Genomic DNA, 22,864 nt, shown 5'->3' with positions numbered 1-22,864 from the left:
AAGAACTTTAGAGCTCATTTCCTCTTCACTCTGTTTCTGCTGACTCCAGGCATTGGTGCTGTCAACATAATTTAGGGGTACCATTTGTCAGGGCTCCTTCCTGATAAGGAAAAACGAGACTTGAAGGTCTTTTCCAACCTGAGCAATTCTGTTTCTGTGACTGGTGTAAAAAATACTCTGTCAACATGTCAAAGGCTGCCCTAAGCACTGCGAGCAAGGTGTCATTTGCAGACACATGGGGATAGTGCCTGCATTCCCTCGTTAGTGGTTTTTAGTTGTCCTGTGGTTTATCAATTAGGCAAGGAGTTCCAGCAAGGCTGATTGTCAGCCCAGCTCTGGGCTCATGCTGCTATTCTGTAGTTTTCTTCCTCCTGCCCACGTCTCTTGGATCCAGCTGTGCTGCACTGTTCCAGATGTGCAGCAAAGAGAGACCTCAAGCCACATCCCGCAGTGCAGGCTGAGCTCTGCTGCTTGGTGCTGGGACAGTGACTCACATCCCTGCCTGGTGGCAGCCGGGGCTGGAGGTGACCTGGCCCTGAGTCACCGTGGCAATGCCAGCATCCTTCCGCTTCTCAGCATGGTGGTTAGGTGAGCTGTGAATCACTGCTGTCTTGCTTTGCTCTGGGAGGAAACCAGGCAAATGGTGTTAACGTGCTTGGCAGGAGGGGTTCTTGTTCCCCAGCCTTGTACGACCTTTGGCTTACTCACTTCTCATCCCTCAGGGTGTTATGCTCACGTTTCCTCATATGGAAGCATCACACGGGATCTGAGCAACAGTCAGGCAGCCCTGAGCGCCTTACACTGGGCTGCAGAGGATCTTGAAATGCCGGGGGGGGCTCCCAGGAACCTCCCAAGGCTTTCATTGATTTGTTCATCTGATCTGCATACACAGGCTTTTGATCCAAAGGGAGAATTGAATGGAGAGCTCAGAAGGAAGAACAATGTCCATGTTGACATTGATCTTGATAGCAGCTGCTGATCTTGTAGCTTTTGTGCGGTTTGGAGGGGTGATCGTGGTTCTCTGTTTGCTGGGTTTCATGGTGCACAGCTGCACCAGTGCTTACCTGTGAGGCCTCTTTGGATGATCACTCACTCTGGAGGTGGAAGGTGCAGAGCTTCCTGCTCCCTGCTGTGGGCAGACCCTACAAGTGGAAAAAACACTCTGCACAAGCACCAGTTTGATTTCATCACTCTGCTTCCCAGTTTCTCTTTCTGCATCTTGAGATGAGATGCACAGAATCGTAGAACTCAGAATGCCTTTGATTGGAAAGGATCTCAAAGTCCCCCCAGCCCCACTGCTGTGGGCTGGCTGCCCTCCAGCTCAGGCTGCCCAGGACCCATCCATGCCTGGGGCACCTCCAGGGATGGGGCAGCACTGCCAGCGCCTCACTGAATTTGAATGAAACGTTTCCCCAACATCTTGTCTAAGTCTCCTCTCTTTTAGTGTAAAGCCATTCCCCCTCGTCCACCACTGTCAGACCATGTAAAGTCAGTCACCCTCCTGCTTATAAGCTCCCTTCAAGTTCTGGAAGGCTGCAATGAGGCCTCTTAGAGCTTTCTCAGAATTCCTACGTGTATTTATTTTCTTTGCACATTGCAAGTCCCTTCCTGGCTCATCTCCAGACACTTCCTCTCAGATACAAGAGAGCTGTGGGTGTATTTCTGCACCCAGGAATCCCCAGGCTGGAGAGGAGCCTGATGGGGGTTGTCAGGCTGCTGGAGAGGGGATGGAAGGGCTATAAACCTGCAGGAATTTGAAACAGCTCCTTTCATTTAAGAGGAATGTCCTTTTGTTCCCAAATGGATGGGCGCTGTTCCAAAGGCATTCAGGTGTGGTAACTGTAACCAGATGGGCTGTGAAAAGCAGCACAAACAGGTGGTGAGGACAATAGCCGTGGATTTCAATTTCCTTGTCAGCATCTCTGTGCGTCTTACCTACCCTCTCGAGAACGGGAAGATGAGGGGAGCTGTCACATTTCTTTATGGCAAAAGGAATGACGTTCGGGGGGTTATTCTGCAACCGCATAGCATGATTGAAGCCCTTGGATGCTGAGTGGTGGTGCTGTCTTCTGAGCCCAGGTGCATATTAATTAACATCAAGTGTAATTCACTACGTGTTTTGTAGATACAGTAATTGATGTGTTTTAACGTGTGTTTATACATATATTAGCTGTGGTTCTGCCAGGTTTAGCTACCATTCTTCTACATGAGGCAGCAGGACCTCTCCAGCATTGCCCACCCACTGTGCTTGGCAGCATGGAAAGCCATGCTGCTTTTGGTGGGACCCATCATGTGTTAAGTCTTGAACTGTGGGGACTGAGGTCCTTATCGATGGACGAGTGCAAAGCAAAGGCTCATGAGCATACAAGTAAAAGCAGCTTTTATGCTTATCTCTTGTTTAGCAGTTGGTGATTCTTCATACTCAGAAAAGTCTCTGATGTTGTCAGAATGGGGTAGGGAGGTGAACTGGGTTTGTGGGCATGTGTAGGTTCTCCATTTATGAGAAACATCTGCAAGCGGTGCTCTCAGGGAAGCTGGGGTGAAGACCAGCATGTGAGGTCCGTGCGTATGTAAGAGATGCGTACAAGTCAGAGGAGAGCAAGGGAGAGCAGGAGGAGAATCTTACTCCAGAGTGGACAGGACATGATGTCAAACCTTCTTGAAGCAGCTGGCCCCCAAGGGGAACCTCTGAGCATGCCTAGATGGCAAATCAAAGAACGTTTTGGAGATGGCAAAACAGTGAGGGTGGTGGCATACTGGAACTTTTGTCCACCCTGATGCTTCTTAATGTTCACATCACAACATTGCTATGGGTTCTGAAACTTCTAGCCTTTCATGTCTCCATTTGTCTCTCCTAGATGATCAGCTGAATTCAGAAGAGAAGAAGAAAAGAAAGCAGAGAAGGAACAGGACTACCTTCAACAGCAGCCAGCTCCAGGCACTAGAGAGGGTCTTTGAGAGGACACACTACCCCGATGCCTTTGTACGGGAAGACCTTGCACGCAGAGTCAACCTCACTGAAGCCAGAGTTCAGGTAATTCTCACCGCCTGTGTATAGGTGTGTATACTTCACCTAGGTGGTGGTATCATCAGGCCATTCAGTATGGCAATAGATATCATTGAAGTCCCCATGGAACAGTAGGATCACCAAACTCTTGGATCATCCCATATGGCACTCCCAAGGATGCCTTGTCTATGGAAGACTGCCAGGCCTGATCTGCCTCCATACATGCTATCTGCTCATTCAGATGTATTCACAGAGCCTTTTGAAGGCTTGGATGTTGGATGCTCTTTGCTCAGGTTGCTCGTGTTAATTTGAGCTGCTCAGCATTTAACTTGCAAACCTGCACCTTCTGAAGGTGAAAGCATATTGGGGGGTACATGATGGGTCGTGCAGCACAGAACAGACCCAGTCCCACAGGGACCTCACTGAGTAAGTTTATTACACAAGAGCTCTACCGGAGTGGACTTATAGATTGTCTTGTCATTAGGGTTTCCAGTGACAGAGAACTCGCTTTTGCAGAGTCCCATCTTGCCCAGCAGGGCTGGGGTGGTATGATGAAGGAGTGAGCATCTCAGCAGTACTGTTTGTGGTGGATGATTGGTCTGTGTGCTTCCCATCCCAGGTGTGGTTCCAGAACCGGAGAGCCAAGTTTCGCCGGAATGAGAGAGCCATGCTGGCCAGCAAGAATGCCTCTCTGCTCAAATCCTACTCAGGGGATGTGACCGCCGTGGAGCAGCCCATAGTACCTCGCCCAGCTCCAAGACCCACCGACTATCTCTCCTGGGGTACCGCCTCGCCTTACAGGTGAGTCAGTAACCCCTCTGGGGCTGACTGGTTGCTGGTATGATTCAGGGCAGCCTGAGCGTGGCCTTCAGCTGCATTTGTTTTCAATTGCTCTAAGGGGCTGTTTATGCTCGCATGGGGCAGCTGGAGGTACAGCAGTTTCACTGTCCCACTGGTTTTCCTTACATGTTCCCATCCCACTCCATCTCACAGCCAGGCTTGCAGAATGGGCTTGGTAGAGCATCGCTGTGGCTCCCCAGGGCTGCTTCCAAGGGAGGCTGCACATTCTCTGCAGTTCAGGAAGTTTTGAAAGAGGATGGAGTAGGAGTACATGGAAGCAAAAGGGGTCACACTTCTCTTGTGCATCTAGTTTGAACCTAGTGTTTTTGAGTGGCAGACTGGGATTCAACATCCATCTCCCATGGCCAGCATTGCTTAAGGAGTGGTGATAAAGAATACAGATGTGTCAGCCCTGATCAGTTTGATGCAACTGGGATGTCCACACAAATCACAGGTCTCCCTGCTCTCTTCTGTCCTCCCCACAACCCAGTGGGAACTGACTGTGGATGCAAGATACACTGGGTATGTTTGTTTGCAGGGATCCAGCTGACATGCAGGCAATTAAAGATGAGGTTGGTGGGTGTTTTTTTAGCATAGTGACCTCATTGTTGGTCAAGTTCTTGTAGCCCTTGGCTGAATTTCTTCCTCTTCACCTGGCTTTGATGCAGCCAGCTTCCCACTGGCCTATAGGAGTTACACCGAACCCATGTCCTTTCTTCCTTAGCCATTTTGGCCTCCTTCATGCACCCCAAATATTGCTGGCAGGGTGAGGTCTGGAAGCATTTTGCTGCCTGGATAGTTTGTTGCTTCGGTGCCATGGGGTCACCCTTGCCTACACAGTAGCTCCAGAAAAGCAAGTCTTAGGTTCATCCACAGCAGGTACTGCAAAAGATGCTTCTGATGACCACTGGTCTGGTCTTAGAGAAGGCTCTTATCTTATCCTCTGGATTTTATCTGAGGGCTACTGACTGGCAAATCCCCCATTAGAGGTTAAGGCTTTCTCTCTGTGAAGTGTTGCATCCTAAGGAGGAGTTTGGGTGGCGAGCTTAGGGGAGGAAGGCACAAGTCCTTCCCAACCCTGCTAAGTCTGTTCTGGTCACAGCACCAGATCTCTGCTGAACACTCGTGGCTCATTTCTACCTCTCACACTTTTAAAAATAGATCGTCCCTCCCAAGATGTTGTTTACACAAGGGGCTTCATAACGGCTTCTAGGAGAAGACCCTGCAAAGGTAACTTCAGGGGTGCACTGGGAAGGGCTGTCCGGGACTGCTCTGGGCAAGGGGAAGCCCAGCACATCAGGGGCGTGCAAACAAATAGAGCAAGGGAGAAGGAAGAGTCTTGGGAAGATGTTTTTCCCCCTGCATTGAGATCCAGACCTGACAGTGCCTCTCCATGGTGAGAAGGCACTTCTCCAATGTCTTGACTTCTTACTCCTGTTTATAGCCAAAGCATTTCAGCAAAGGCATTTGCAGCTTACAGCCATTCCCACTAATACACCAAACCAGGACAGGTCTTCTCCCACTGCCCCTGCAGTGGGGTGGGAGGCGTTGGCAGAGGAACAGAGCAGTTGGTTTCCCAGCATGGAGTGGTCGTGACCCTTAAGACACTTTCCGCTCCCTGGCTTTCTAATTCTGCCGGGCATCACTTAAATCATATTCATTTTAATGGGCACCTGGGCCAGGTTGTCAGAGCCTCATAAAGGCTTTGAACTCAGTAGGGTTATTAAAATATTGGATGCTTGGTGAAAAAACAGCCGTGCAGAGTGTTTGCATGGCCCTCTGCCCCCGCCCCACCTCCTCGGGCTGCCCCAGCAGCCTCTGATTCACAGCTGCTCCATGATAGGGCTGAGAGCTGCGTGGCCAGTGCTGTTTTTACTGTTAGATGTGGGGCAAGTTTTCAATCAGTGTGTTTATTCTCCAAATACATTCAGCTACAGGTCAACCAAAGCTATTTGCAGATCTGCGTTGCATAGATAGCCAAGTAGATACTATTATTTTTTGAAGCTGAAATGTTTTGGTTAGACATATTTTAGCGTAGGTTCCTAAGAAAACAAGACTAGCAGTCACGCTGTCAGCCTGCACTTCCCACTCCAACAACCTTTGACTCCGTGGTCCATTGAAAACCATATTTGAAAGGAGGATTTTAGGACTCAGAAACACGATGTTCCTCTGTGTTTCATGAAAATAGGCAGCTGAGGAGAGGACAGAGCCTGGCTTTTGCATCTGAACAGAGCGATGGGGGGACTGCAGGGTGATGTCAACCTTTAGACCTTGGAGAGTCTCTGGAATGACTGCTCAAAGCAGAGCAGTGTTAAGAGAAGCCTTTGCGTGTGCTGCTCCTGACGGAGTAACTTGCTAAAGGAGAGTGTTTCTGTACATTTTTGCTTTGGCAGGGTTTTCATGGGCCAGCAGCAATTTCCCCCAGGCCTTTGGGGAGCAGGAGGCTCCTTGGAGTTGTAAGCAGGACTTGGGCAGCAATTATATATGGTTTTTGGATGCCAAAAAAAATAAAAATAATCTTGCGGGAGAGGGAGGAGAGGAGGAAACCTGAGTCTCAATAAGGGAGATAGTGGAGTAGTCATAAATACAGCCAAATTTATGAATGTCAGCAAAAGAATGGGGACAGTTTTCACCCGAGGTTGAAAATTCCTGTTTTATCTAAGCTGGAGCTTCAGCCTCACTCATTTCTTCTAGCACTAAACCACAGGGAAGATGTACCTGTGGGAAAGGCTGCTCTATGCCCACCAGCTCTCCATACACATTGGGAAGCTTCAAGCAGCATAGATCTCCTCTTATTGCTGCTGCTGCACGGGGCAGAGGGTTGTCAACAGTCCAGGGGCAGACATGGGGAATGAACTGATGGAAGCTCATGGAAGAACTGGAGCATCTGTGAGCCCTCATAGTTATGTGGAATCTCTGCAGCTCTCCCCACAGCTCTTGCCCTTGGGGCTGCTGGAGGGGCTGAAATTTATTCTGTTCTTCTGGAGGAATATAGGAAGAAAAGGTGTGCTTTAGTATGTGTGTTTCAGTTTCTTACCTCCACGTTAGAAACTCTGGGAGTGTCTTGAGTGTTTTCTCTCCTGCAAGAGGTTTTGTGCTGTTCAAAGGGTGTAAGCAGTTGTATGTCCATGGCCCTTAGCAGCCATTTCCATGGGTGTGAGCTGTTCTGTTTCCATGCAGATGTAGCATTCCTCCCACAAGTTCACTTCCCTGCTTACAAAATGAGAAATATTATCTAAGGTGGGGCCTTCCAATAGCACTGGTCTGGATCTCCTGGCAGCTGGAGAGTTCAAGCAGTGCTGAACTGGGTTTAAACTGCTGGCAGCTCTGCCCCACGGTGTCTGAGGCAGTGCTGGTGCACTGGGGTGAGCGTGCAGCCACAGCTTGGATTTGTGTATGCAGCAAACCCCACAGCCTTCCAGGAAGCTTTGCTGTTGCAAAAACTCCTCAGGTCATGGAAGTCAGTGATGGAAGGAAAAGAGGTGTGGGGGTCAGCATCCCTGGAGGTGTTCAAGAAGCATGGAGATGTGGCACTGAGGGATGTGGTCCATGGGCATGGTGGGGTGGGTTGATGGTTGGTCTAGATGATCTCAGAGGACTTTTCCAACCTTAATGATTCTACGATTCCATGGTTCTGTGGGTAGAGACTATTTCCCAGAACCTCAGACACGAGCCACCCAGGAAGGTGATTTGGGAGGCCGAGTACCACCAACACCATTTGGGGTTTCCTCCTAAATGCACTGACCGTATTGAATTGGCATCTCTGGTTCACTCGGTGTTTATCTGTGGACCCCCATAAAGAAACGCACCACATCAGATATTTTGCTGGCTTTTGGGGTGGGTTCTTTTTTGCAGAAGCCTGGGATGCATGAGTTAAACAAGTTTTCTAGTGGTCTGGAAAGCAGATTTGCAAATTTTTTGGTAGGATAAGAAAGGACTCTGACATCTTTGTTCAGCCTCCGCTGCCAAAAGTGCTGTTTTTCACGAACAAAGACGTGATTTGAAAGTAGCAAAAATGTGTTTTTGTTTTTGTTTTCCTCTCAGCCTTTAAGGCATGTTGTATATGATCGGCTGAAGTTTTGAGGGGAAAAAAAATGTGGAATTTTGCCTTCCAAGATTCTGCAACCGACAGGCATCACAATTGTTGAAATGGGTTTTTCCCGGAGCGCTTCTTTGAAGTAACATGTGTCTCAGAAGTGACGTGTTTTCTCAAGCAGTAAAAACAAAACTTGGTCTCATCAAAAGGATTTTGCTTCCAGTGGGAATAGTTTTAAGGACAATGGTCTAGTTGGCAAGCCGGGCACCCTGACCTCATTGCAAACCTCTTGGGTTAGTGAATAGGAAGCGGAAAATTTCCTCTTGCCTTGAAGAGCTCTGGCGTTGGCTGTCCCTCAGCAAGTGGGCTGCAGCGCAGAGATTTCCAAGGGTGTTCAATGAAGGGCTGTGACAATCCCATGCTCATGTAAGAAACGCATCCCACAGGGCTGGAAACCCCAGGGTTTAACCTCTGCAGCGCAGAGCTGTGCCGCGGTGCAGGGACCCCGCTGTGACCCAATGTTTCTCTCTTTCTCCCCCTCCCCGCAGTGCCATGGCCACCTACTCCACTACGTGTACCAACGCCAGCCCGGCGCAGGGCATGAATATGGCCAACAGCATTGCCAACCTGAGACTGAAGGCAAAAGAATATAGTTTACAGAGGAATCAAGTGCCCACAGTCAATTAATGACTGGAGGCAGCTGCTTCGCAGAAGGAGAAAATACGACAGCACCCGTCATGCTTCGCAACTTCTGTGCTGAAATTTAAAATAATAAAAAAAAAAAAGTATATTAAAAAATATTAAAAAAAGAAAAAAAAAAGGAAAAAAAAAAAAAAAAAAGCCAACCCCAACCCAGAACTGAACATTGGGACCAAAGCGGGAGCAAACTGAACCGCTCGAGTGACAAGGTTCCTCCTTCCTTTTGGGATAATGCCACCATTTTTTTTCTTGTTATTGTCAGGTTTATTGCTTCTGCTCAGTATACTACGAGCTTCTTCAGTTAAGGACAGTCTCACCCTTGTTGTTTTCCATTTTTGTATGGGACTGCAAAAAGAAACCTTCGCTGATCTCAGCCTGCGGCCGCCTCCCACCCAACACCGCGCTGAGGCACAAAGCTTGCTCCCCCGCCCCAGCTCACCCTAGAAGAAGAAATTGGTCACCGCTTTCCGTTGTATCCACCTGACATTCCGTCCCCTTCCACGTCCCCTGTGCCACAGTGGCAATGCTGTTGATGTTGACTGCAAGAAGCCCATTGGCGCAGTGGGCTGGGAGCATCCTTGCCGGGTCGCCTGGACCACGACGACACAAGGAAGATCTCTGTGGGCTTCACACACTTTGTCGGCGCCGCGAAAAGCCAAAGAGAGAAAAGCCAATGTGTGTTTGTGAGTGGGGGGGAGGATGGAGAAGGGTTTGCTCTGTAGTGCCAAGAATAGGACTGTTAGGACACTCCTTTCCATGCCTTACGGCTTGTGCCACAGGGAGAGGTGTTGTCCAGATGCATTTGTTTTATATATACTGTATATATTTATATATATAAGATATACTTGCAAGCTTGGTTGGTGTTTTTTATTAAACGAAATAAAATCCATTGAAAATGCTTGGGATGTCTGTGCTGCATCCAGGTCCCTGGAGCCGTGCGTTGAGATTCCAGCCACAACCTCTCACCCTTGTCAGAGCCCTTCCCCACAGCCTCCTGCAGCACTCACAGTGGCTCTCCTCTTCCCACAGCAGTGGGGCTGGAGGGAAGATACGTTTGTATGCAGATTTTTCTCTAGGGCATTTGCATCCAGATAGAATAAGATGAGGATCTTGCCTGCCTATCTGACTAGATAGGTTTGTGTGATTGGAAACGCACAAGGACATCCCAGCGGAAAATCTCCACCAGTCCCTCAGAGGATGGGAATGTCTCAGCAGGGAGAACACACAGACCTATCATTACCACCTGCCCTCTAGCCTTCACCACTCTCCTTTACTCTCCCCACCTGCTCCCCTCCCTCCTCTGGAGAGCCAATTAGGACCTAATTTCCTCCCCTCCTTGAAAAGCAGAGGAGATGCAACCTGAAAGGGGTGTCTTGTATGCAAGCAAAGATCTTAGGATCGTTCATGTTGCTTGTTGTGCTTGCCTCTTGGAAACCTTGGGTGAGGAAGGGGCTTACTTATAGCAGATAGTGCTTCTGCAATGGAGGAGGCTTGACCCTGGAGTTGCCCTACTGAATTCAGCAGAGCTGATCTTTGGTCCATGCACGGATGTGGGGAGGAGAATGAAGCTCAGCCATGAGGAGTACTCCGTAAGTCTGTGGTCTCCATGCTTGGTGTTTGCTGCCTTGGGCATGTGCAGATGTCTGATACAGGGGTTTGTTAGTCTAAAATAGCACATTGCAGGAAATGAGAAATAAATCTCTTAAAGTGAAGGTGAAAATTAAACTGGCAGAGTATGAATGGAAGTCCAGATGAGGTATTTGAGCTACGCTGGAAACAAAGCCCCAAATCCAAACTGGTGTGAGTTGTGCTGATGATTGCATACATAGTTGCTTGCTGACGGTTTTTTTTTGCTGCATAGGTATTTTTGGTAAAAGAAGAAATCCACTTGTGATCAGGACTTAAAGCTAAACAGAACACAAAGCAAAGGAAGCAACACTGAACAGGGATTTTAAGAAATCCCTGATGTTCTGTTTTGACCCCTTTCTGATCTTTGATTTTGTGATGTAAAATGCACAGTGTTTGCACTAGAATAGAAATGATCATTTTCAATAAAAGGTGGGAGGAAGGCTCCCCAGTCCTTTCAACCAGCTGCCCCACATGTGACGTGTTGCTGCCCTGAGGTCCTACAGCACGGGCTGGTGATGGGAAGATCCGGGAGTGTGGTGAGGCTGGGGCTTAGGGCATCATTACGGGGGCGGTGCTGGAGGGCTGGCAAGCAGGGGTTGCATGTGAGGAAACCACAAAAGGAAAAGTGCTTGGTCTCACTGCCTGGGTGGGGAACAAAAGGGGATCAGCTGAATAGGCGAAAGGCATCACTGCCAAACAAGGGAGGGACTCAGAGGCTAATGAGGGCTAATTAGTGCAGTCAGCTGTTACAATAGGAGTGGGCAGGTGCTGGAACAGAGCTATTTTCTTTGTGGAGGAAGGTACCAAGCTTGGTTGGGGTTGGTGAGTTGTGCTTCAGGATTACAGCAGCTGTTGTTGGGGGGAATTCCTGAGCATGTCTTGGCTGCCTTCCTGCTTCCCTTCTCAGCTCTTGACCACTGAGTTAGGGTAAATGGGCTGAAAGTTTGGAGCAATTGGTGTATGGCCCACTATGGGAAAGGAGGGCATCTGCTGAGCCTTTGCAGTTACCTGCCCTGAGCTAAGCTGCTTCTCTGAGACTGAAATGATAACATCAGCTCCTTGCATGCTACTGCCTGGTTGTCAAAAGAAGCAGAGTTGCAAATGGTGTAGCTTCCAAGCCAACCACAGGACTGAAGTTGTTTGGGTTCCACAGCAAGATGTGGGATCCTGCTCTGGGGAGGAACACCAGCAGAGCTGAGGAACTCACTCAATAAATGTGCCCAATAGGTTTCTGGCCACAGATGTTGGTCCAGAGGGTTTTCTCAGCTCTACATCTGCTGCTGCATGAATGCAGAGGAAGAGGAGAAAACCAGAACTGAACTCCCCACTATATTCACAAGTAAATAGGGAGTGAGGGCATCCTGCCTCCTTCTGTGGGGCTGGAGCTCCTGGTGCTTCCCACCAGCAGCTCCCTGGGGGACAAAGCCCTCCTGGGTCACATCAGGCTCTTATCTGTGGTGTGAGTGCAGCCCCCCATATTGGCAGCACATCCATCACCACGTCTGAGGGCTGTATCTAACACTGACTGAAAAACTGAGTTTCTTTTCCTGTGGCAGCGTCCAAGATTTCACATTTTTGACTTCATCCCAAATCGAGCTGAGGAGTGGAAATCTCTAAAAATACTGTAATGAAAATGCAAATATGCACAGGCATGGCCGGGGTACTGACACAATAGATTTTCCAGCCTTACTGAAATGGAACACACAGAGCCTTTGAAAAATAAACTCCCAGGAAAGCTGTAATGTGTCTGCCACAGCCACACGTCATCGTGGCTCAAGTGAGACATCTGAGCAGGATGTTCTGTGTCCAGAGCTTGGCAGGATGAAGGCTGTTTTCTTCAGCAAGTAGTTCTAGGGGTCTCCTCTATGAGCCCTGCGGTCAGTCTGGCTCTTCATGTTTACATAATGGCACATGGGCATGTTGTGGTGAGGTGGGGGTTGGCCTCTTTTCTCAGGTAACAGCAATAGGAGAGAGAATGGTTTTAGGTAGTGCCAGGGGATGTTCAGGTTGGATATTAGAAAACGTCTCAGAAAGAGCGGTGGTGAATTGGCACAGGCTGCCCAGGGAGGTGGTGGTGTTACTGTCCCCGGAGGTGTTCAAGAGCCATGGAGATGTGACAGTGAGGAATGTGGTCAGTGGGCAATATTGTTAGTTAGTGGATGGTTGGACCTGATGATCTTAGTAGTCTTATCCAATCCTTACAATTCTATGATTTGTAGGCTCAGAGCATTACCGGGGTCCTGCTTCATCCTCATCATCCAGTTTGTTTAGGGCCATGAAGGTCCCATGCTGCCATCCCAGCTGAGACGTGTCAGAGATGATGAAGAATGGGTTGGGTCAAGATGACAAGGACCACATTGATAGTCAGTGGGCATTTTTTTCCTCAAGATGTGGTTTTGGATCTAACACAAATGGCCAAGAAGGATTTCAGAAGTAAGCAGTGGTAATCCACCCAGGGTGATGTCTTGCTGAAGGTGTTTGGTGTGTGGCACATCCCTCACACCTACAGGTCCACCTGACTTCACCGAGGAGAGCACGCTCACCCGGCGTGGCAGCCTCAAGTTATAGATAATAATCTGTCTTTAATTTCCCCTCTCTCTTGTTGGTGATGAATGGCTCGCAGCGAGGAGAAGCAGCTGTTGACGGGGAGCAGGGTGGCTTCTCCGGGGTTTATTGTTTTAATCATGGCCTGAGCGAAAGTGACAGCCTGAAGATGAAATATCTGCTGAAAGGAAATTATAATTCTGGGTGACTCCACTTAGCTCTGTGACAGGCGAGGGTGTATTTTTGTTGGACACGGTGGACTGTGATCTCAGCGGAGCTTTTGCTGGAACCATCCTTCTGCTGTTGGGTTTGTAGGATCCCCAGTGCTGCGTGGGAGCTCCCTACAGCCTTGTGTTGAAGCTGACCTGCTGGCCTTGCCAGGTCTGGTTTCTGGGGAGATCTGAAAATGTGAAACCACAATGCTGAATGGGGCTTTGTAACCCCAAAGGAGACAAGGTGGACAAGGCAGTGAGCATGTAGTCTGCTCATCAGGAAAGAGAAGGACCTTCCCTTTGAGGATGAAGGATGCCAAAAGAGGAGGAAAGGCTGTAAATGAATAAACAGCAGGAATCCAACCTACAAGGGGTTAGATGGCCACTCTACCACATCTCTGGCATGTGGGATCTCTGAGTCCCCCACTGTTTGGCTCTAATGGGTTAAATGGTGCACGTGGCTGCAAAGTGTTTGAGCTGGCGTATCTCTGAGCACCATAAACATGGGGGAGAACAGTTTCTAAAATAGCATCTTTCATGTTCCCGAAAAAATGTTCTCATGTGCTCTGCTGGCTGAAACCACTGTTACGAAACAACATGCTTCCCATCAGCAGTCATTAGGGCTTGAGCCTGGGCTGGGGTGCTGCTTGATACAATGAGAGCAGTTAACGAGAGCAGAACAAGACCAGAAAAGAAAAGTCAGCAAAGTTGTTATTTTCCTAATTAAAAAAACACATCCTAAACCACTAACGGTGCCAGAACACTCACACTCCTTCTGTTGGATAGGAGCCCTGGCAGCGCCTTCGTGCAGAGCTCAACCTCCAGCTCCCACATGGGACAGGGGTGACACAGAGGGGACAATCACAGATGTCCCCATTGCAGCTGCGTGTGTCCCCACCTGCAGACCTGCATGGGCTGCATGCCTGAGGATGGCTCATTCTGCAGGTTTTCTCTTCAGTGATGGAGCTGCTGCATGTGTGTAAGTCGATTTCATCACATGTGCTGAGTTTATTGAAGCAAACAGGGAGAAGCGTGGGCTGTACAGGAGCAGGAAGGTGCCTGTGCCCAAAAACGTCTGGGAAATGCGCATTTCATGTGCCATACACATGCAACTGATGTTTGTTTGTGCTGTACTAACGCACGCAGCTATATTCTTGAGCTACGGCTGCTGGTGTGGGGGCTGGAAGGGACCTCTGGAGCCCACCAAGCCCAACCCCCTGCTAAAAAAGGTTCCATACAGAAGATTGAGCAGGAAAACATCCAGGTTTTGAGTATCTCAAGAGAGCAATGGCGGGTCCAGGTGCTGCTCCCCCATCCAGCCACCAGACATGTTGTGTTTTCCACTGAATGTGAGCAGGTAACACAGACCCACCCCCCAGGGGCAGCAAAATGATGAAGAAAGAGCAAGGCAGAGAGAGGAGGTAGGTGCTGGGGGGAACTGAGGAAGGGTCTGCAGTGCTCTGGGACTGAGACAAGGCCTTGTGTCCCCCTGTTCATCTACTGCTGCGGGGCTTCCATCCCTAGTGTCCTTTGTTGGGAATGGATGGGTTTGCACGGTGTGGCTGAAAAGCTGCTTCCCCAGCACCCTTCTTGCTGTTTCCAAAAAGAAAGGGATCGGAGGGAGTTGTTAAAAGGAAAAAAACCCAACTTACTCATTGTTTGTCCTGGCCAAACTCTACCTTGCACAACCAAATCTGCAATCTGACGACCCCCTCCAGAATTTTATGCGCTTCAACGTCACTTTCAGCAAATTCTAAAATCTGTGGTTTATTTGACACCGAGTGACTCTGCTCGTGCTTGTTTTTCCTGGGATGCCTTCAAGGTACGAGTCGTTAAACAACCACTGCTTGAAGGTGCCAGCACGCTGTCCATGTCCCGTTATGGGTGAGTAATGAGGAAATGAGCACTTGCTGATTAACAGCAATTCCCACGTTAGCGATGAACACCATGGAGAAGGAGCCAGGATTTGAAGCTCGGCATGCTGACTCGGTCCCTGATGTGGGGACCTCTGTTTCCTTCCAGTGCCAAGCATTCTCAGAGACATAAATCAGAAACCAGCCATCAGCTCCAGCTACTTTTCAGTCATACCTGTAGATGTTCAAGATGCTGATATACCTGCTTGAAGAATGAAGCTGTTGTGCCCTATGCTTGCATCACAGGGATGTTTTCTTCGAGTGGCAGCTCTGCTGGGCTCTTCCCATGGAGAACGAGAGAAGGAGATAGGTATCACCTCCCTCCTGGGGCTGGGTTGTGATGGGTTCCCGTCTCTTTGATGGAGGAAAGGAACCATGTTGCAAATGCTTTCTGTCACCAGGCAGCTCCCTTAGACTTTGTTTCATTTCATTACTAGAAAACATTAGCAGGGCAATACATCAGTGGGTGCCAGGACATGGTGTCCCCAGAGACTTGTCTTCCAGCAGTAAGACCCCATGCTCAGTGTTTCACAGGTGGCTCCTCTTGAAACTCAACCTCTGGCGTCTGTGTAAATCTCTCAGATCTCTGACAGGGCATAAATTTCCCCCAAAACGCAATGCTTACAGCGTTATCTCCTGATTGAGACATAAGTCCTGCATCAGCCCAGTGATACATCTGTGGCTATCAAGTTAACCAAGTCAAGACAGCTCTTAACTATTCCCAAACATTGGCTTATGAAGATACAGACAAGGAGCAGCCCATCTGAAACACTTTCGTAGCAGCCGTTGATCACGTTTGTACAAGTCATACACAGGTTCTACGGCTTCTGTCTCTGCCTTGAGCTTCGGGGAACAGCAATGTGTGGGAGTCTCCTTGATTCTCAGTCTTTGCTTTTTCTTACACTGAAGGATATTCTTTGCTCCCTGGAGTGCAGGTGAGGCCATGATTGTGCTCCATCCCTTGGAGCTTCCATCATGCGTGGCAGCATCTTGGGGCTGGTTGGTGCCTGAGCTGAGCCTCCGTGCAACTGCCCAGGGAGATCTCCCAGCAGGAGAATGAATCAGCCCTGCAGGCAGCTGCAGCAGCCCAATGACGTGAGGTCAGTGGCTGGGCAGGGGAAGATTTAAAGCCCCTTCTCTCCAGGGCATGAACCCCTATGATTTGGCTGTTTCAGCAGCTGTTACGGTCCTTGATGGCGTGAAATGTCAGCGATGGACTTTGCCCAACATTTATGTAAACTCTGAACTGCGTGCAGCTGTGGAGCCAAGCTATAAATCTTACAGAAGGAGCAAGGTTGCAGAGCCTTACAGAGCAAGCTCAAGTTGGAAGCAGAGAGAGGCTGAATGTGTCTCTTTTCTTCCCGTGGACCTGCATGCAGCATCAGAGCGGATTCCATCTTTGGAGAGCCTCCAACACCTACCTGGCTAGAGACCTGAGTACTTGGCCCTGCCCTGTGCTTTTCAAGGGTCACCTACTGCTCATGTTTCCTCTGTTCTATAGAAGGTCTTGGGCTCATCAGAGGGCTGCTCTATCTTGGTGTCCCCAGATGTAAGGGCATGGCACTAAGGGACATGGGCTGTTGATAGGGCTCTGTAGGTCAAGTCAGTGATTGGAGTAGATGACCTTGAAGATCTTTTCCAAACAAGCTGGTTCCATGATGCTACATCTGAATGGCTCAGCTGTACTTTTGGCTGGCACAGAGGATTTGCTCCCCATTGCCTCTTTCAGCTTGTGGCTAAAGCAACATATCCTATTTGGTCATGTCACAGTAGCTCCTCCTCAGCTCAGATCTGCAGCCTTACCAGCAACCCTTATGCCCGGTTCCAGTTCTCCCCTACAGACAGAAATCAGACCAAGGTATGTTCTCCAGCTCTGCACCGAATTTTCAGACTGTTGAGTAGCAGCACTTTAGAAATTGCAATATACAAATTGCCCAGAGCAAAGGTTGTTGTTCTTGGGAGATAATGTTCTCAAGTACTAATTGCTTTAGAAACTGGAAGTTTGGCATCTGTGAAAAGCTACCTGGCATTGGGCAAAGGGCAGTAGTGGAGGTGCTGGGACTGGTGCTTGTGAGAATTACTGGTAAAAGGGTGCAAGTGAAAAGGAAAGAACTTCACTGTCGGAACTGCACTAAGTTAAATCTGCAGGTCATGTTGTTGATATCAGCATTAATACGAATTTCAGACTTGTTCACTCAGATTTAGAGGATGTGAAAGCAAGTCCTTTTAAGTGTCTCCAAATGGTAAGAAGATGGTAAGAAAAGCACCGCATGATCCCCAAAGTGTTTGTTAAAAGGAGAATCACACTGCGCTGTGGCTTTTTCACAGCAGATGTCTGGCCCAGGTGACTGGGACCATACCCCATCCCTGAGGTATTATCCACATCCCTTTGTGTGCACGTGGGGCTGGACCTGCATCCCTGAGGGGAGGAAAAGCCCAGCGTGGGGAATGTCAGCAAATTAACAGATCGAGCCATTTCTTCTCCAAAACTCTGCTGGCTTCTTCCCATCCAGCTGTGCTTTACCCCACGGGCTTGACCCTTTTTCTCGGGGCTGGAGTTCAAGTGACCTACATCTAATTTCTCACTGCCTTCTGATGAGTATTTTCATAACACTTTTCTCTTTCCCATCTTTGGGTACCTGCCAGAGCTTGGCCAAAGCTGAAACCCTTCTGCTCTTTGACACAGCGGCTGCTCTCTGCAGGATGCTTCCTGCAGACTCATGGAGGCAGGAAGCAAGCAGAAATCAGGGCTGATGGTGTTGTGTCATTGTCTTACAAGTGGTTGGAAAGCACCAGGATTAGCTTGGGACCATGCCAAGGGATGGTGACTGATGGCAATGCAGCTGGTTGGTCCCTTTCTGAGGGGCTGCAGTGTAAGAAGGGGGGAAAGTGTGTTTGGGAAGGAAGGAACTGATGGATCATACAGTGTAGATCATACAGTGTAGATCATACAGTGTAGATCATACAGTGTAGATCATACAGTGCTCTACTCATACACAGACCTGGGAGGCCCAAGGCCGGTGCTGGAGCTGTGGCTTTGCATCACCAAAGGCTGGGTGGGGGCGACGGTTTGGGATTGGGGATGGTAATGGTAATGGAGCTGGGAAAGCGGGAAGGAGAGGAGATGGGGAAATGGACCTGGTCCTGGGCCCCTGGAAGTGGGCAGCAGAAGTGGGAAGACTGCACTGGGAATTGCACGGGTGACTCAATGAGAAAATGTTAACTTACCCACTGGAGAGTGGAATTTCACGCATGGAAAAGGAGGCATTGCTCCTGCTTGCCACCCATGTCCAGCTCCATCAGTCAAGCACATAGTCTGCAGGGATCATCTGACCTTTGGTGGGATGGTGAAGCTGTCACGTGTGCCTCAAGTCCAGCAGCCATGGGTTTGGGAATGCTTGTGGGCCTCGGTACATGGAGAGGAGCCATCTGTTGATGCTTCCACTTTCTGGACGTCTCTGATGCTCATCTCACATATGAGAGCCTGTGCTGGCGCCAGCAATGCTGCACTCTGACACGGGAGTGGCGAAAGGCTGGGTTTGGCCTCCTGAGCTTACTTTCATGTGCTGTGGTGCTGCCCCAGCTCTCACTATTCCCCAGAGCAGACCCTCCCAACCCTCCTTTCTCAGTAGCCATGAGAAACATCCTCCCTGTGGTGTTTCCAAAAGGAAAAAATGCCTTTGGCTGCTGTAAATAGCGCAAGGAAATGATTTCTCATGGTCTGTCGAGGACCAGCATTTCTGCTGCTTGAGCCTCACGAGCTCACTGGGCAGATGTCAGTGGAGAAAGCCTTCCTCCATGGCCAGGCAATTCCCATGCTGCTGACTTCATGAAGGCTTTGGGGGGCTCCCAGGAGCCCAAGTGACTAAAGTGCTGGAAGAATTGAGAAGATTCGAGGAAACGTGGATGTGCTCACCTTGCATGTGGCCAAAGGAAGCTTGGAGAGGCTCGTTGACCTCAAGCTGCCGGGTAATGTGGCGCTGAACCTGTGGGTGCTGGTATGGAATGTGGTGGGGTCACCATCCCTGCAGGTGTTCATGAACTGTGGAGATGTGGCACTGTGGTCAGTGGGCACGGCGTGGAGGGGGGAGTGGGGTTGTTCTTGGTGATCTTTGTGTTTTTATCCATCCTGAACAATTCTATACATGAAAAATGGGCAATGGGAGAAGGAGGGCATTTCCCATAGGAAAAGAAGCCGTCTCCCCAGGACCTGCACTCCTGCTTCCTGTTGTGGCCATGCAAGTGAGATCTGGCGTATGGAAGCCTCAGCCCCGTAGTCAAATATTATTCTAAAGCTAATGACAAACACCATCTATTTCTGAAGCAGTCTTGTTTAAAATATTTCCCCTTAATACTCTCAAAATAGCAGTAATTGAAAACGGTTCTTTGAAACGCCAGTGCATACTTCTTTAATTATATCTCACGCCGCCTGTTTCCAATGGATAGAGCCCGATATCTGTTTGCACTTACCGGCCCTTATGAAAAACAGGCTTGGGCCCAAGTCGGCTGGAACCGAATGGAGGCATCATCGGAGCTAATTAACTTGAATCACGGCAGAAACATCCCCACGCGGCTCTCCCCGTACCGCCAGGGGGCGCTGAGCGGCCGCGAACGGCTGCCGGCTGGACCTGTATCCTTACGCTTAGGAGCTCAGAGCAGTGCAGCATCCCTTTGCTGAGCTCTGCCCATGCTGAATTTTGTGTCGGGTTTTATGGCCCTTCTCACGGCTTTAGGCTGTTGTTTTGGTTTTTGTTTTTCCCTTTTAGTCTCTGCAGGTTGGATGTTTCCATGAGCCCATTCTTCGAGCTTCGAGGCTGGAGTGCTGCTCAGTTTGGGCTAGCTGGTACCGTACTCGATCCTGCCAAGCCTGGATGCCCACAGACCCATAAAGAGCAGAATGAAGCTACAAAGCAATTCTGCACTGCTTGGACTCCAGAAGCCAGGGGAGAGTCAACAATCCAGCAAGTTAACTGATATTTTAATCCAAATGTCCATTGTCCTGGAGGAGAGCAAACCCCACATGGGAACTCTGAGCAGGCACCACAGCCAATGCCCCATAATGTCAGGGAAGGATTTACATGGCTAAGAGATTACAGTCAGAGCCCAAGAACAAGCTGTGGGTTCAAGGATCATAGAGCTGTTTGAGTTGGAAGGAACCTTTAAAGGCCATCTGGTCCAACTTCCCTGCACTGAACAGGGACACCTACAGCTCCATCAGGTACTCAGAGCTCATCCAGCCTGACCACGAGTGTCTGCAGGGACGGGGCGCCCACCAGTCAACCAAAATGGCCAAAAATGATGTTTGCAAGGCTCTTCGCTGGGGCAACTAAAAGTAGCTACAAGAGAAGTGAGTAACTGCTTGCTGGTCTACGTCTGGTCCACGTGCACTTGGGTAGGTTTATTGGTTGGCAGCAGAAGAGCAGATCTAGATCTAGTTTCAGATTCTGTGTAAATGAGTGGTATTTGTGGTTAATGGTTGTACTGACGTGCATAATTCTTTTACCAGTATGACAGCAATAAGAATATGATTTAATTACATCCCTACGGCACGAAGGGAGATCAGTCTGAGCTGTCTGCTTTGGGCTGAGGCAGCTCCTGCAGGCTGACCCTGTGGAACGGCAGTGGTTCAGTATCCCATAAGGGCAGAGCTGGCTGCCATGTGAGAATGGATGTGAAAACCAGGGTGTAAGCTGGGCTTCCTCAGCTCTCACTGAGGCTGGTGCCTCATGAATGACCATGTCGTAACAAGTTTATGTACAAGGAGGAGAAAATCACCCGCCCAGTGCTGTGTGAATGGGCTGCTGCACCCAGAGATCATCCCCAGGGCCGGTGTTGTCCTTCGGTGAGTAGAGAGGGACATTGTCTTCTTTGGCTGGGTTTCTTGTAACTGGCAATTAACAGTCCTAAAACCATAATGAGGCAATTTGATTCCTTGCTGCTGGGGAGCAGCTGTGATCTGCAAAGAGAAAAGGGATCTTGTGCAATGCCCTGGGGGGACAGCCAAGCATGAGGGCGTGAGCAAATGTCCTGCTCTGCTTTGGGCGAAGCAGCTGGAAGTGTCCAGCTTGCAGGACCCCCTCTCGTCCAGCTGCTGGGCACCACCTCATCCTGTTGGCTTGCAGCTTTACTCATCTGTGCTGCTGGGACAGGAGGGGTGAGGGCAAGGTGTAGGAGTTAGTCGCTGCCATCCTGCTCCCGAGTGGCTGACCCAGATGCCTTCAGTAGAGGTATGTGTCTCCCGAGGACAAAAGGGGTACGGTTAATTAGCAGGAATTATGTAGTGGTTCAATCCAGAAAAGCTGTTTCAGGCAGGCTTGGTCACAAAGTGTTCTGTGCTGAGATGTGAGCCCGTGGTGTCTGGTTCTGTGCATGAGGGCTGGGTTTGTTCCTCCTTGGTAATTCCTCCACAGTAATCTGCAAAAAGTGAAGCTGGGGGTGGACGTTTGGGATGAAGCACAGAATGGCTTGGGTTGGAAGGGACATCAAAGATCACCCAGTTCCAACCCCCTGCTGTGGGCTGGCTGCCCCCCACCAGGTCAGACTGCCCAGAGCCCCATCACTGGATGGGGCTCTGATCGTGACCACCCCCAGGGATGGGGCAGCTACAGCTTCTCTTCCCATACATGGAACAGACCCAATGGGTTGTCCATAACCATGGTGTCTCTGGCTTCAGCAGCTGTTATGAGGGTGACAGCAGTCCCCTTTGTGTCACTGACAGGAGCAGGGCTTTGCTCATGCGATAGCAAAAGCATGTCCCTGGGTCCTCCACTCCTCCTGCCAGGTTATGTAAGAATTAAAGTAACATAGAAGCCAGGTAAACAATGGGAGCCATTTTTGCCAGGTGATTGCTCAAGAAAAGGACGGTATCATATAAAGTGTCAGGTGCTTTTGGGCATTCACCCTTCAGCCCTGAGCTGGTCAGTCTCTGGCAGCTGCAGTGGAGCTGAGAGTTGGGTGTGAGAGACAATGGGGTGGATAAGGTTCCACCTGATGCTCTCAGCCATTCCTCAGTGCTCTGAGGATGCTGCCTACATCCAGACTGCACCCCTGGAGATAGTCAAGAAGAACAGAGATAACCTGCCAATGGATGGCTACTGGTGAAGACTGGGAGAGGGAGGGTCTACAGGGCACCAACGCTGGGTGGTAGTGTGGGGGTTAGAGGAGAGCTTTTACTAGGGATGGATGTATTTGAAACTAACACAGCTATACCTGGAAAAGATTTCATGGACTTTTGGGGGGCTTTGGCCCTCTCTGAAGTGCTTTGGGTTGCACTTGCAGAAGAGAAAAGGTCCTAGGGGCTTCTGGACAGGAGCTATCCCAGGTCAGGTTAAGAAGAGATGCCTTGGATTTCAGTTAATGCGTAGAGCAACACAAGGTCTTGCACCCCTTTCCTGTAAGGATTTTGCTCACAAACAATAATGAAGAGGAGGGATGTGGAGAAGGAAATTAAAAATATGTCATTAACCACTCCTCCAAAAACAAGAGGGATGCGATTAGTGCAAATGGGAGGTGGGTGCTCCCCATGGCCGACCGCCTCATTGCATGCCAGCTGCTGATTTATTGTCCCTGCGCAGGACTGCTGGGATGGTTCCCATTTGGCACTTCAAAGAGGGCAAACAATGGGACTGTGCTTCAAAGAGTGAGGGCTGAGGGACGAGAGGGGCCCTGCAAGGCAGCCGCGGTGCCTCTGGAAGCTTCGCTCATCTCTTGCTGCCAACAGCACTAGGAGCTCATCCACGCCTCTGTGGTTTCAATGAGTTCTGTGCTCCCCAGCAGCTCCCCAATGGGCATAAAGCATCCTTTCTGACCTGCCCATCTGCTGATGTTCATCCTTCAGCTTTCACACCTCAGCTGTTGCACAATGCCTGCTCAAATCCGCTTCCAGCCTAAGCTGCACGCTGTTAGTGAAAGAGAGCTTCGGGCTGGAAAAGTAGGTTCCTGTAAGTGAGACCACTTTTTCCCCATCTGCTGTTGCTCTTCTAGA

At 49.6% G+C, this 22,864-nt stretch overlaps 1 protein-coding gene across 2 annotated transcripts in view; it reads left to right on the top strand.

The window, feature by feature from the left end:
- The window catches only part of PRRX1 (paired related homeobox 1), a 30,815-nt gene extending 21,442 nt beyond the window's left edge, over positions 1 to 9,373 (top strand). Inside the window, exons 2-4 of one of the 2 annotated variants that reach the window (XM_072343468.1) lie at positions 2,859 to 3,034; positions 3,627 to 3,808; positions 8,845 to 9,373. In XM_072343468.1, the coding sequence (XP_072199569.1) occupies positions 2,859 to 3,034; positions 3,627 to 3,808; positions 8,845 to 8,887 (401 nt within the window). In that variant the 3' untranslated portion in view covers positions 8,888 to 9,373. Of the gene's footprint in view, positions 1 to 2,858; positions 3,035 to 3,626; positions 3,809 to 8,431 lie in introns of both variants that reach the window. The other variant, XM_072343467.1, reaches the window with a different exon arrangement.
- The last annotated feature ends 13,491 nt before the right edge of the window (positions 9,374 to 22,864 follow it).

This window comes from Excalfactoria chinensis, chromosome 8 (assembly GCF_039878825.1).
Source record: "Excalfactoria chinensis isolate bCotChi1 chromosome 8, bCotChi1.hap2, whole genome shotgun sequence".
NCBI classification, from domain to species: Eukaryota; Metazoa; Chordata; class Aves; order Galliformes; family Phasianidae; genus Excalfactoria; species Excalfactoria chinensis.
This window is presented reverse-complemented; position numbering and strand designations above follow the sequence as displayed.